At 64.8% G+C, this 13,393-nt stretch overlaps 1 protein-coding gene across 1 annotated transcript in view; it reads right to left on the reverse strand.

Moving 5' to 3' along the window:
• The window catches only part of LOC307099108 (kinesin-like protein KIF19), a gene marked incomplete at both ends in the record, with an annotated part of 27,051 nt that continues 13,658 nt past the window's right edge, over window positions 1-13,393 (reverse strand). Inside the window, 12 exons of the mRNA XM_079770297.1 lie at window positions 1-101; window positions 1,749-1,872; window positions 2,393-2,707; window positions 3,081-3,153; window positions 3,769-3,863; window positions 4,837-4,964; window positions 6,672-6,867; window positions 7,894-8,065; window positions 9,116-9,290; window positions 10,978-11,125; window positions 12,038-12,160; window positions 12,907-13,059. Of these exons, the coding sequence (XP_079626423.1) occupies window positions 1-101; window positions 1,749-1,872; window positions 2,393-2,707; window positions 3,081-3,153; window positions 3,769-3,863; window positions 4,837-4,964; window positions 6,672-6,867; window positions 7,894-8,065; window positions 9,116-9,290; window positions 10,978-11,125; window positions 12,038-12,160; window positions 12,907-13,059 (1,803 nt within the window). The remainder of the gene's footprint in view (window positions 102-1,748; window positions 1,873-2,392; window positions 2,708-3,080; window positions 3,154-3,768; window positions 3,864-4,836; window positions 4,965-6,671; window positions 6,868-7,893; window positions 8,066-9,115; window positions 9,291-10,977; window positions 11,126-12,037; window positions 12,161-12,906; window positions 13,060-13,393) is intronic.

Consider the following 13,393-nt stretch of genomic DNA (forward strand, 5'->3'; position numbering starts at 1 on the left):
TCACAGGGGTCTTCTCGGGCCCTTGGCACTGCGGCCCCGGGGCCTGCGAGGGCTGCTGGGGGGCGGCGGGCTGCGGCCTCGGCCTCCACTGTCTGCAGACCCTGGAGAGGGAGGAGATGTCCGTCTGTGGTCAAGGCCAACTCCAGGCAGCCCCCCCGCCCCCCGCCCCCCGGAGCCTCAGCCACCGTCGTCAGTGCGCTCCTCGGCTCCCGGGTTTTCAACCAGACCCACGCGCGCCAGAGAAAGGGGTCCCTGTCCACCTGCCAAGTGCAGCGCCCCGTCTCCACGCAGAGCCGCCAGCCACCGAGGGCGGGAGGCAACATGCGCTGTGACCCAGAGGCCGGGCCTCCGCCCCCGGCCTCCACCCCCGGCCTCCGCCGGGCCTTTCCTGACAACGCAGGGCCCACTCCAGGCGCTCAGGGACCGGAAGGCGCTGGTTTCTCTGGAGCCCGGGCTGGGCCCTGGGGGGTCCTAGGGACTTGCTCTCACTGCGTGTGGCTGACAGGTACTCGCCCTCTGTATCAGCCGGAGAGCTGCCAAAATACTCACCCCTTTGGGGGATATTGATTTTAAACTGTTTATTACGAAACAAGTCTTTTCCGGTTGGCGTGACTCCGTGGTTGAGCATCAATCTATGAACCGGGAGGTCACAGGTTTGATTCCCGGTCAGGGCACATGCCCGGGTTGCAGGCTTGATCCCAGTGGGGCGTGCAGGAGGCAGCCAATCAGTGATTCTCTCTCATCGTTGATGTTTCTGTCTCTCTCCCCCGTCCCTTCCTCTCTGACATCAATAAAAATATACTAAAAAAGAAGAAGGAAGGAAGGAAGGAAGGAAGGAAGGAAGGAAGGAAGGAAGGAAGGAAGGAGAAAGAAGTCTAGAAGGAACCTCTGACCTCTCCCCCTTCCCTTCTGCCCACGGGACTCAGCGGGGACCCTGTCTAGGAAGGAGACCTCGGGTGCAGCCTCATGTGAATTAAATTGAATTCCGTGTGGTGAACCAGAGGGCTCCGGGCAGGCCTGCCGGCTGGACCGTGTCCCAAGTGTGTGTGTGTGTGTGTGAGAGAGAGAGAGTGTGTGTGTGAGGGTGTGTGTGTGTGAGTGTGTGAGTATGTGCGTGTGCGTGCTTGTGTTCGCGTGTGTGCATGTGTGTGCGTGCGTGTGTGAATATGTGAGTGTGTGCACGTGTTTGTTGCATGTGTGTGTGCATGTGTGTGCACATGTGAGTGTGTAAGTGTATGCGGGTGTATGTGTATGTGTGAGTATATGCGTATGTGTGCGTGTATGTGTGTGAGTGTATATGTGTGTATGTGTGTGCGTGATTGTGAGTGTATGTGTGTGTGAGTGTATGTGTGTGTGAGTGTATGTGTGTGTGTGAGTGTGTGTGAGTGTATGTGTGTGTGAGTGTGTGTGTGTGTGTGAGTGTGTGTGTGTGTGAGTGTGTGTGTGTGTGAGCGTGTGTGTGTGTGTGTGTGTGAGTGTATGTGTGTGTGAGTGTATGTGTATGTGTGTGTGTGTGAGTGTGTGTGTGAGTGTATGTGTGTGTGAGTGTATGTGTGTGTGTGTGTGTGTGTGTGTGTGTGTGTCTTCCTCAACTCCCTGTAAACCACTCCTTGCTCTTCTGAAATCTAAGAGCTTGCATCTCCCTTGACCTGTCGTCTCACTTACACTCCTCTGGGTGCCACTCTGCTGGGTGCCAGAAGCGGGGTAAAGGACACAGACACGGCCGCGCTCTCCTGCTGGCCCTGTACCTGCGTGGGGGCCGGGCTTCGTCTTGGAGGCCGCGGGGACAGCAGGGAAGAGGCCCGAGGACTTTGACGGCTGGTGGGGTGCAAGGGGCGTCTGGCTCTCAGCCAAATGCTCCGGGGAGGGGGGCTGAGGGGGAAATCACACAGCAGGGTGGGTGGGGCGTGGGGAGCAGGTCAGGAGGAATCAAACATCAGGGTCATTCTGAGATGAACCCATGCACTGCTTAAACGCCTACTGTGTGCCAGCCTGCCCTAGGTGCCTGGGTCTCCGATCATACACCCTAACGAAGGACGGTCTGTCCCCACGTTTCCCCTTCTCAACACCGCCCCCCCCCCCATGGACTGGTTCCCACCTAACCCCCTGTGACGGTTCATGTTTAAATACACAGGCTGAGCCCGGCCGGCGGGGCCCCGTGGCTGAGCGTCGACCTATGAACCAGGAGGTCAGGGTTCGATTCCCAGTCAGGGCACAGGCCCGGTTGTGGGCTGGATCCCCATGGGGGGTGTGCAGGGGGCAGCGACGCAGGGACCTGGCGCTCTCCTCCCCTTGCGTCCAGGGCCCCATCCACCCTGACCCTGCTGGTGCCGCCTGCCCTCTGCTGTCCGCCGGGACCCCTGGGACCGGACGCGAGGCCCTGTCCACCCACCGGCCGTGCGCCCCGGCTGAGGCGGGGGGACCGCCGGATCCGGGCCTTCCTCTCCACGGAGCCCTCCCGGCCGGGGCTGGCGCGGGGCCGCCTCCTGTCTGCCGGGCTCGTGTCCCTGGAGCCCGGGGCCGGCTCCTCGGGGAGGTGGAGGGAGGAGCGGCCGCTGCCGCCCTCGCGGTCCTGGGCCTGGCAGCGCCACCGGGAGGCCGCGACGAGGGCGATGCTCTTGGTGCTCGCGGCCACCTCCTCGAGGTCCGGGCCGGCCGGGGGGCTCAGCCTGGAGACCAGGGGCTTCGCCCGCAGAGCGCTGGGCCGCTGAGGGGACACAGGGGGTCAGGCGGCCCGAACACCAGGGGCCTGGCCCGGGGCAGCAGTTTATTTGGGGGGAAGCCTGCTTTGGGGAGACCAGCGCCCGGGAAGCAGGTGAGGAAGCCAGGCGTGGCCTGGGCGCCTGTGAGACCTCAGGTCACGGCCCCGAGGGCTGCGGGGCCTCGGCTCCCAGAGCCACAGCGGGGACCCGGGACCTGACCCCTCAGCACCCGCGCGGCCGGAGTCCCGGGAGCAGGGTCCCAGGGGCAGGGGCGTCCTCCGCACAGTCGCCCGCGGCTGACAGCCATCTTGGGGGCTGCGTTAAGAGAGTCCTCCTTCCGGAAGCTTCCCTGCCGGGCCCCGGGACCTGCGCACCCACCTCGTGCGCTGGCGGCGTGAGCAGGGCGCGGCGGGGCGGCGGGGCGGCGGCTTTCGGCACCCGGGAGCCGTGGCTGTGGAGGAAGCACAGGGCGCCCTCAGCCCCCACCGCGGCCCCAGGTCAGCCCGGGCGCGTGGCTCCGAGGAGAGGCGGCCGCGGACACGCTGCCTCCGAGGGGGACACACGCCAAGTGCGAGAGCGACCCGCAGCCCAGGCGCCGGCGTGACCCCCGCTGTGAAGAGGGGAGGCCCGCAGTGGAGGCCTTCGAGGCGCAGACCTCGCCGGGACGCGGCCCCTGAAGACGTGCCTGGCCCCCCGGCCCCGGCCCTCTCCCGAATCCCGGACGGTCCGAGGGCAGAGGTCCTGCTGCGCTGAGGAGCCGCTGGTGCCGGGAGGGGCTGCTCACCCCACAGACCAGCGGGTTAGAGGCGGGACTTGGGGCAGCCCCGTCCCAGGAGGTGGGATGTGGCCAGTGATGTAATAATTGTGCTGCGGGATGAAACCCCGATAAAACCTGGAGACAGAGGCGGGGAGCTCCCTGTGGGGGACACGGGGATGTCCGGGAGGCCGCCCGCCCCAACTCCCCGGGGAGGGGGTGGGGAGTCTGCCCCGGCCTCCAGGCCTCCAATTCCGCGGCCTCCCCTGGAACCAAGGGCAGCGATGCGGGGTGGAAGCGGAGCCCGCCCACCTGTCTGTCTCCAGCAGCTCAAAAGGGGCGCCCCCCAGGGGGCCCTTCCCGTCGTCCTGGTCTCCGCGGGCCTCCTCCGGGGGTGGAGAGCCATCCTGCGGGAGACAGAGGAGCTGGGGAGGCATCCGGGCCGGGGCGCAGCCAGCCAGGGTGCCCTGAGGTCCCTGAGGCCCCGCCCAGCAGCTCTCTTCCTCGGAGCCCCAGACAGACAGAAAGGGGGCTCTCTGCCTGGAGCGAGGGCCGGGCCGTGGGTGGGCCTTGACCCTGGAGCAAAAACGGGCACAGGGCTGGGCGCGTTGGCTGGGCGTCGTCCCGTGAACCAGGAGGTTCAATTCCGGGTCAGGGCACAGGGCTGGGTGTGGGCTCGATCCCCAGTGGGGGGCGTGCAGGAGGCAGCCGATCCATGGTTCTCTCCCTCTCCCTCCCCTCTTTCTAAAAGTCAATGAAAACATGTAAGAAACAGGCGCAGGGGCGACGCTGGCTGAAGTCAGGGGGTTCCCCTTCCTTTCTCCAGAGCCAAAGCCGAGCGTCTGCGGCTGGGGGACCAGGCCTAGTGGCGGGCGTGGGCAGAGCTTGTGACGACCGTGTGGGTCTAAATAAGGAACTCAGAGCCCCCCGCTTCCCTCGGGCGTCCCATCTCCACCCTGACCTCCTTCCGTAAGGTGTCCCCAGAATGGGCAGCAGACGTGTCCTCACGCAGGGGCTGGGGGACCCCCTGGGAACCCCCAAGCCCAGAGGAGAGCCTGAGACCCAAGGGGTTGCTGCGGCCCCACAGGACGCCCTGGCCCAGGCTTCCTTCCTGCGGCCGGTACCGTTAGCCGCGGCCCAGGCGGCAGACCTGCCTGTGAACATCACACCCCGGAGCCCCCAGCACCCCCAGGCTCGCCACCCCACACCGGCCGGAACCGGAACTGTGTCTGGCTAGCGGCAGCCCGACTCCTGGGGTCCCCAAGTTTCCTCTTTCTGCCTCCAGGGCCAGTGTCCCATGGCCTTGGCACAGGCCTAAGCCCAGGCGGGCGGGCAGGGATATGGCGACCAGGGCCAACCCCGCCAGTGCCCCGGACGCACCGGCAGGGAGCTGGCCGTGGTCGTGGCTGAGTGCAGCAGCAGCAGGCGGTCCAGCGAGCCCTCGCCCAGCGCCCGCGCGTACAGGCCGTAGCGCTCGTCCAGAGCCGCGGGCACGGGGAGGCCAGCGTCTGCAGGAGAAGGGAGAGTGGTCAGGGCACGGCCGCCTGGTCCAGAGATGGGCTCGCCCTTTGATGCCGGCGGGCAAACCCTCCCAGAGGCCGCGTGTCTGTGACTGCCCTCGGCTCCGTTCCCGCCGCTTGAAAGTGTGCTGCTGGTTCACGCGCCGCCTTCCCATCACGAAGTAACACTCGTGCTTCCGAGAATAAGACCACGCGGTTCAGAACTCAGAGGGCCCTGGCTGGCGTGGTCCGTGGTAGAGCGTCGGCCCGACAACCAGGCTCGGGGTGATTCTGGTCAAGGGCACGCTCCTGGGTGCAGGCTCCCCGCCCGGTGGAGATGGGGGGGGGGCAACCAATTGATGTGTGCCTCTCACGTCCGTGCTTCTCTCTCTCCCCCTCCTTCCCTTCCACTCTCTCTAAAATCAATGGAAAGCCCGGCCGGCGTGGCTCCGTGGCTGAGCGTGAACCAGGAGGTCACGGTTCGATTCCCCGTCAGGGCACCTGCCCGGGTTGCAGGCTCGATCCCCAGTGGGGGGCGTGCAGGAGGCAGCTGAGCAATAGCTCTCATCATTGATGTTTCTCTCTCTCTCTCCCTCTCCCTTCCTCTCTGAAATCAATAAAAATGTATTTAAGAAAATAAAATCAGTGGAAAAAATATCCTCTGGTGAGAATTCACAACAACAACAATGAAAAGGGAGCTGACGAGCCGTCGTAGGTGTGCACCCAAAAGAGCAACACAGGTGGTCGGACAACTCAGGCAGAGGCTTGTGGTAGCGTGAACACTCGGTGTCCCGAGGCGGACGCAGCCCCACGCCGTCAGCTGAGGCGGGAAGGAAGGTGCTGACCGGGGGCCGCGCTGGCCTGCGGAGGAGTGGGGGGCTGGGGGGCCTAGACTGTGGAGGAGTGGGGGGCTGGGGGGCCTGGACTGCGGAGGAGTGGGGGGGCTGGGGGGCCTGGACTGTGGAGGAGTGGGGGGCTGGGGGGCCTGGACTGTGGAGGAGTGGGGGGCTGGGGGGCCTGGACTGTGGAGGAGTGGGGGGGCTGGGGGGCCTGGACTGTGAAGGAGTAGGGGGCTGGGGGGCCTGGACTGTGGAGGAGTGGGGGGCTGGGGGGCCTGGACTGTGGAGGAGTGGGGGGGCTGGGGGGCCTGGACTGTGAAGGAGTGGGGGGCTGGGGGGCCTGGACTGTGGAGGAGTGGGGGGCTGGGAGGCCTGGACTGTGGAGGAGTGGGGGGGCTGGGGGGCCTGGACTGTGGAGGAGTGGGGGGCTGGGGGGCCTGGACTGTGGAGGAGTGGGGGGGGCTGGGGGGCCTGGACTGTGAAGGAGTAGGGGGCTGGGGGGCCTGGACTGCGGAGGAGTGGGGGGCTGGGGGGCCTGGACTGTGGAGGAGTGGGGGGGCTGGGGGGCCTGGACTGTGAAGGAGTAGGGGGCTGGGGGGCCTGGACTGTGGAGGAGTGGGGGGCTGGGGGGCCTGGACTGTGGAGGAGTGGGGGGGCTGGGGGGCCTGGCCTGCGGAGGAGTGGGGGGCTGGGGGGCCTGGCCTGCGGAGGAGTGGGGGGACTGGGGGGCGGCACAACACCGAAATGGTCCCAGCAGGTGGCGCAGCACATCGCGTGTATCTCGGCAGCAGGCACTGACCTCGCGCACTGGCCTTGCGCGCGCAGCGACTCCCGGGGGCGGGGGAGGGGGGGCCGGGGGAGCAGGGCCCGGCCTCACCCTGAATGAGCTGCCGCTGGTCCCGGATGATCCGCTCACACAGCAGCCGGTGCTGGCGGAGGCGCCCGATGAGCAGGTCCCTCTGTGCCAGCAGGTGCGCCCCGCGCAGGTGGCCGGCCTGCCGCGCCGTGTTCTCCGCCTCCAGCTCCTGCGCCGCCTTCCTCTGGGGGCTGGCCAGGCGCCGCTCCAGCTCCGCCTGCGGGGACCAAGGTCTGTGCCACCCGCTCCCCCCACGGACCCTGCCGGCGCCCCCCCACGGACCCTGCCACTCCCCCCACGGACCCTGCCACTCCCCCCACGGACCCTGCCCGCTCCCCCCACGGACCCTGCCCGCTCCCCCCTCGGACCCTGCCCGCTCCCCCCACGGACCCTGCCCGCTCCCCCCACGGACCCTGCCCGCGGCCCCCACGGACCCTGCCCGCTCCCCCCACGGACCCTGCCACTCCCCCCACAGACCCTGCCCGCGCGCCCCCAATGGACCTGGTGTGCAAATCGAACTCAAGAAAATAGGCAGCAGCCGGTGTGGCTCAGCGGTTGAAGGTCGACCCATGAACCAAGAGGTTCGATTCCTGGTCAGGGCACAGGCCCGAGTTGCGGGCTCGATCCCCAGTGGGGGGCGTGCAGGAGGCAGCCAACCCATGATTCTCTCATCATTGATGTTTCTCCCTCTCCCTCTCCCTTCCTCTCTGACATCAACAATACATTTATAAATAAATAATAACTCGCTCTTCCCAGGAAACAGCCTGGGAGAAGGCTCCCTCTCCAGAGAGCAGCCGAGAGCGGCTCCCGGCCGCGGCCCTGTCCTCTCTCCGGTGCCCGCGGCTGCCTGGGGAGCTGGGCGAGCGGCCGGCGGAAGGCCCTCCCGGAGCAGCCGAGGCCCTGCCGCCCCAGAGCAGCCGGTGTCGTCCTCAGACCGGCAGCAGGGCTCTCGGTGGACTCCACGCGGCCAGCTGCCCCCTGCCTGGCCGCTGCTCCTCTGCCCGGCCTCCCGCCCTGCACGCTGGCCCTGCAGCCCCGGTGTGGCCGTCACTAACACGCAGGGACGTGGATTTGCAGCCAGACCCGCCAGCCGAGCTCTGCTCCTGCCCCAGGACCGGGACCCCCCTCTCTGACCGCTGAGCCTGGCTTTCCCGCCCGCAGAGGGTGTGAGGGGCCGGTGCACAGGCAGCCATCAATGCCAGCGATCGCACCAGGTGTCGCCTGGGCTGCGGCCCCTCCCCACCTGGAGGGCCGCGGTTTTCCGCCGCGCGGCCAGCAGCAGGGAGACCTCCTCTCCGGCCAGGGCCCCCTCGTGAGGCGCTGCGGACGCGCCCTCGTCCTCGGCTGCGTCGGCCACCGCCTGCTGCTCGTCCCTCTCGTCCTGGGCCTGGTGGGGGGTCTTCTCCCGCTCCCAGCTGCAGCCAGGACAGGGGCGGGGTCAGCGTCCCTGTGGCGCCACTGGTCTAGTCACAGGCGTGGGCACGGAAATGGGCAGAACTGGGTCTGCTGTCTGACAAAACTGGAAAAGTGGAGAGGGGAATGGCCCGGCCGGTGTGGCTCGGCCTATGAACCAGGAGGTCACAGTGCGATGCCCGGTCAGGGCACATGCCCGGGTTTCAGGCTCAGTCCCCAGCAGGGCGTGTGCAGGAGCCGATCAATGATTCGCTCTCATTGATGTTTCTATCCCTCTCCCTCTCCCTTCCTCTCTCTCTAAAATTTAATAAAAACCGAATTAAAAAAAAGAAGCGGTGAATGTTTGCAGTGTGATCACCGAGCAATTAAGCACAGGACCCTGTAGCCAGCCCGCCCCTCCCACCCGGCCTCCCGCCCCTCCCCCTTCTCCTCTCCCAGTCCCTCAGCTGTGCAACTGCCCCGGGGCCCTGTGAGCTCAGGGCAGAACGTGGGCAGGGCCGCCCGTGAGGAAGGACAGGGAGCTGCGGCTGCAAAGGGGCGGGAGTGCCTCGAAAGCAGGCGCTTGCGTGGTTAAGCAGAGAGAGGGGGAGAGGGAGGGCGGGGATCGCAGCGGGGGGCCCGGTGGCCCGCCTGTCCAGGCCAGTGTGGCGATGCCTGGTGTCCCCGTGTCGTTGCTAACAATGCCCCACCTCCCACGCCTGTCTGGATGACAAAGCACAAGGCCGGCCCCACCCCGAGCCTCAGCATCGCTCTCCGTCACGCGGGTTGACCCCAGCCTGAGGGCTGGCTCTGGGCTCCAGCCTGTGAAGGGCCAGCGGGACCTGGACGCCGTCCCCACCTGCTCCAGCCTCGCTCCAGGCGGGAGGGCGGGAGGGAAGAGAAGGAGCCCTCGGCTAAAGGCCCCGTGGGGACACACGGGCAGGAGAGGGAGGCTGGACCGTCGCAAAAAGGAGCTCCCACCAGCGACCCCCCTGGTTCTTCTTGGCCCTCCTGCCCTTGGGGGGGGGGGGTGGCGCTGGGCCCTGGGCAGCACCCATGGCGGGCACACTCACTCTGCAATGGCCAGCAGGTGCCGGGACACGTCGTCGTGCAGCGCGACGTTGGCATCCTCCAGCGCCAGCAGGCTGTGCCGCATCTCCGGCGGCGTCTGCAAGGCGCCTGCGAGCTGCGCCCGGGTCTCGCTCATCTGCAGGCGGTTGTCCTCCGGGTCCTGGGCGGGCATCGCGACTGGGGCAGCAAGAGAGCCAGCTGCACCGAGAGCGGTGCCACCTGAGCCAGGGCTGAGCTCCAGGCCGGCCCACCAAACAGGCTGGCCGGGAGGAGCTCACGCACTGTGAGGGTGGGTGTGAGGGTGGGTGGGTGATAAATTGACGAATGATGGGTGGATGGATGGATGGATAGATGGGTGGGTGGGTGGGTGGATGGATAGATGGATGGGTAGGTGGGTGGATGGGTGGATGGATGGATGGTTGGGTGGATGGATGGGTGGGTGGATGGATAGATGGATGGGTGGATGGATAGATGGATGGGTAGATGGATAGATGGATGGGTGGGTGGATGGATAGATGGATGGGTGGATGGATGGATGGGTGGGTGGGTGGGTGGGTGGGTGGATGGATGGGTGGGTGGGTGGATGGGTGGGTGGGTGGATGGGTGGGTGGGTGGATGGATAGATGGGTGGGTGGGTGGATGGATGGATGGATGGATGGGTGGGTGGATGGATGGATGGATGGATGGATGGATGGATGGATGGGTGGGTGGATGGATGGATGGATGGATGGATGGATGGATGGATGGATGGATAGATGGATGGGTGGGTGGATGGATAGATGGATGGGTGGGTGGATGGATGGGTGGGTGGGTGGATGGATGGATGGATAGATGGATGGGTGGATGGATGGATGGATGGATAGATGGGTGGGTGGGTGGATGGATAGATGGATGGGTGGGTGGATGGATAGATGGATGGGTGGGTGGGTGGGTGGACGGATGGGTGGGTGGGTGGATGGATGGATGGGTGGGTGGATGGATAGATGGATGGGTGGATGGATAGATGGATGGGTGGGTGGGTGGGTGGGTGGATGGATGGGTGGGTGGGTGGATAGATGGATGGGTGGGTGGGTGGATGGATGGATGGGTGGGTGGGTGGGTGGGTGGATGGATAGATGGATAGGTAGATGGGGATGGATAGGAGAAAATATTTGCAGACCACATATGTGCTAAGGGGTTAATATCCAATATATATAAGGAACTCATACAACTTAACAGTAAAAACAAACAATCTAACAGGAAAACGGGCAGAGGCCCTGAAGAGACCGTCTCCCAAAGAAGACGTGCAGCGAGGCCGGGCAGCTCAGGGGTGGAGCGCTGACCTATGAACCAGGGGGTCACAGTTCACTTCCCACCAGGGCTCATGCCCGGATTGCAGGCTCAATGCCCAGTGGGGGGTGCAGAAGGCAGCCGATCCATGACTCTCTCTCCTCACTGACGCTTCTCTCTCTCCCTCCCTCCCTCTCTGACGTCAATAAAAACATGCTTCTGAAGAAGAAGACATGCAAGTGGCCAGCAGGCCCATGACAAGGTGCTGGGCATCACTGACCATCAGGGAGGTGCAACCCAAAGCCCGGGAGACACCAGCTCCCCCTGGCGGAGTGGCTGTCGCCAAGGCAGGAAAGCACAAGCCCTGGCGGGCCGAGGAGAACGGCGCCTGCGCACGCCGGTGGGTGTAAACCGGTGCAGCCCCCGTGGAAAACAGCCGCCGTTTCCTCAAGCCCAGCCCGTCACGGCCTCCCAGCCTCCTCTCCCGCCACAGGCACTGTCTGTCCCTGAGCTCACAAACCCCTCCCTCCTCTCCCCTCCCCTCCCCCCTCCCCCCCCCCCCCCAGGGTGGCACCAGGCCTGCGCCAGGCTCTACCTTGTGCGTCCCGGAGCCCGGGCTCGCTTCCCCTCTGCTCCTGCCTCTCGATTTTGGACTTGAGGTGGGCGATCTGCCTGCGCAGGTCGGAGATGACATCCATGTCCTGGTCGAGGTGGTAGGACACGGTCAGCAGGTTGCGTTTGACCTGGTGGGCAAGACACACCAAGGTCAGGCCAGCAGCCGCCCAGAGGGAACTTCCATAGCCAGGAACTTACGGCAGAGACACGCAGTCTTGCTACTAAAATTCAAATCAGCCCGGCCGGCGTGGCACAGGGGTTGAGTGTCGACCTAGGAACCAGGAGGTCATGGATGGGTTCCTGGTCAGGGCACAGGCCCAGGTTGGGGGCTCGCTCCCCAGTAGGGGGTGTGCAGGAGGCAGCCGATCCGTGACTCTCTCTCATCATTGATGTTTCTATCGCTCCCTATTCCTTCCTCTCTGAAATCCATAAAAATATTTGTTGAAAAAATTAAAATGTGCCGAAACCGGTTTGGCTCAGTGGATAGAGCGTTGGCCTGCGGACTCAAGGGTCCCAGGTTCGATTCCGGTCAAGGGCATGTACCTTGGTTGCGGGCACATCCCCAGTAGGGGGTGTGCAAGAGGCAGCTGATTGATGTTTCTCTCTCATCGATGTTTCTAACTCTCTATCCCTCTCTCTTCCTCTCTGTAAAAAAATCAATAAAATATATTTTAAAAAAAAGAAAAAATTAAAATGAAATTCAAATCAGTACTACTCCACCTTAAAACGGAGGACATTCTGACACATCGAACATGGGGCCTCGGGGACATTGCTCTTTGCAAAGGAAATGAAGGGGCTTGAGGCAAGGACATTCTGGCTTCGGGGTCAGGGAGCCGAGTCCACGCCGACGTCCTGGTCCGAGAAGAGGAGGCCCAGCAGAGAGAGCAGGAGGCCTGCAAGGCAGGCACGGAGCCGGAGGTGCGCACAGCTGAGGCCCAGATCACCAGGCTCTGGGGGTGAGAGCACGAGGGGCGTGCGTGCACCATGGCTCTGAGGGTGGGAGCGCGAGGGGCGTGCGTGCACGGCGGGCAGGCGCTCACCCGGGTCTTGATGTTCTTGGCTCTGTCCGCGTACAGCAGGGTGCTCCTCGACTCCTCGAAGGACGTGCTGGCGGGGCTGATGTGGGCGATCATCACCGTCCGGCTGTTCCCTCCCAGCGCGTCCTGCTCAGCGGGGGCACGAGCTGGGGTGGCGGGAACAGGCCCCCCTGCCCAGTGTGCTGTCTGTCCCCCACCCCGCCAGGCCCGGGGGCCCCGCCCCGAGGCTCCTGCTCCAAACCCTGAGGGGGCAGCTGATGCGGGGCCCAGGGGCCAGGCTCGGGGGTGACGCTCAGGGTGAGGTGGGGCCTGTGCCAAGCCCACCGCTCCGCCTTCCGCTCGGAGGCGAGCAGGTTCGGCCGGAGGCGGGTTTGCAGGGACACTGGCTTCGCCATTGTTTACGGGAGCCCGTCTGCTGCAGAGCAGAGGCGACAGCATCGGCTCAGCGTGGGGAACCTTCTCAGGCAGACTGCCGTGATGGAGGCAGTGAGCTCCCTGCCCCTAGAGGCATGCAAGCATGGGCTGCACCATCCTGAGAGGGCAGGGCAGTCAGGTCGTGACTAGACATGGTTTCTCCCATGTTTTCCTGCCTTTGGGGGTTGCTAGAAAGGTCCTTAGACCTCACTCAGGGCCTCTCTCCTGGCTGGTAAGTCCTGGAAGATGCAGTCAGCTGTGGCAGCAGAACATACATGCACACCCATACACGCATGTGCACACACATGTGCTACAAACATGTGAGCGTGCGTGCACATGTGCATATGGGCACACATACACCCATATGCTCATATATATGTGCACACACACACAAGCATGTGGACATACACATACACATATGTGCACACATATGCACACACCCGGCCTGCAGCTTGTACCTTGAGCAGGCGTGTGAGCTTGCTGTCCCTGAAGTTCACGTAGTGCGTGCGGCCGCCGCCCCGCTCACTGAGCGCATTGATGCAGTTGCCCAGCGCCAGCAGCGAGCGGTTGATGTGCGCGCCCTCCTGCATCCTTTTGCCGCGGTTCTGGGTCTGCTCAGGGAGAGGCCAGGCTGGTGGGGAGATGGTCTGTGCCCCCACCCGCTCCCCACACCAGGCCCGGGAGGGGACTGAGGTCCAGGGCCATACTTGTCCCCCGGATGCTCGGGCCCTGCAGGCACGGACTATACCCAAACCCGGGGCCGCGATGAGAACAGAAGCCCACGGGCACACTGGGCAGCCGCTGAGAGGGAGCGGAGCCGTGTGCGGGCGCTGGCAGGTGCCCTTTAACATCACCAATGAGGTAAGCGTGGGCAGGCGTGTCTGCAGCGCCATCTCATACAGTGAAGATGCGAATGTGCGCTCACTGGGCCGGCCCCACAGCCGG

Source organism: Cnephaeus nilssonii (genome assembly GCF_951640355.1).
Source record: "Cnephaeus nilssonii genome assembly, chromosome: 5".
Classification (NCBI taxonomy): domain Eukaryota; kingdom Metazoa; phylum Chordata; class Mammalia; order Chiroptera; family Vespertilionidae; genus Cnephaeus; species Cnephaeus nilssonii.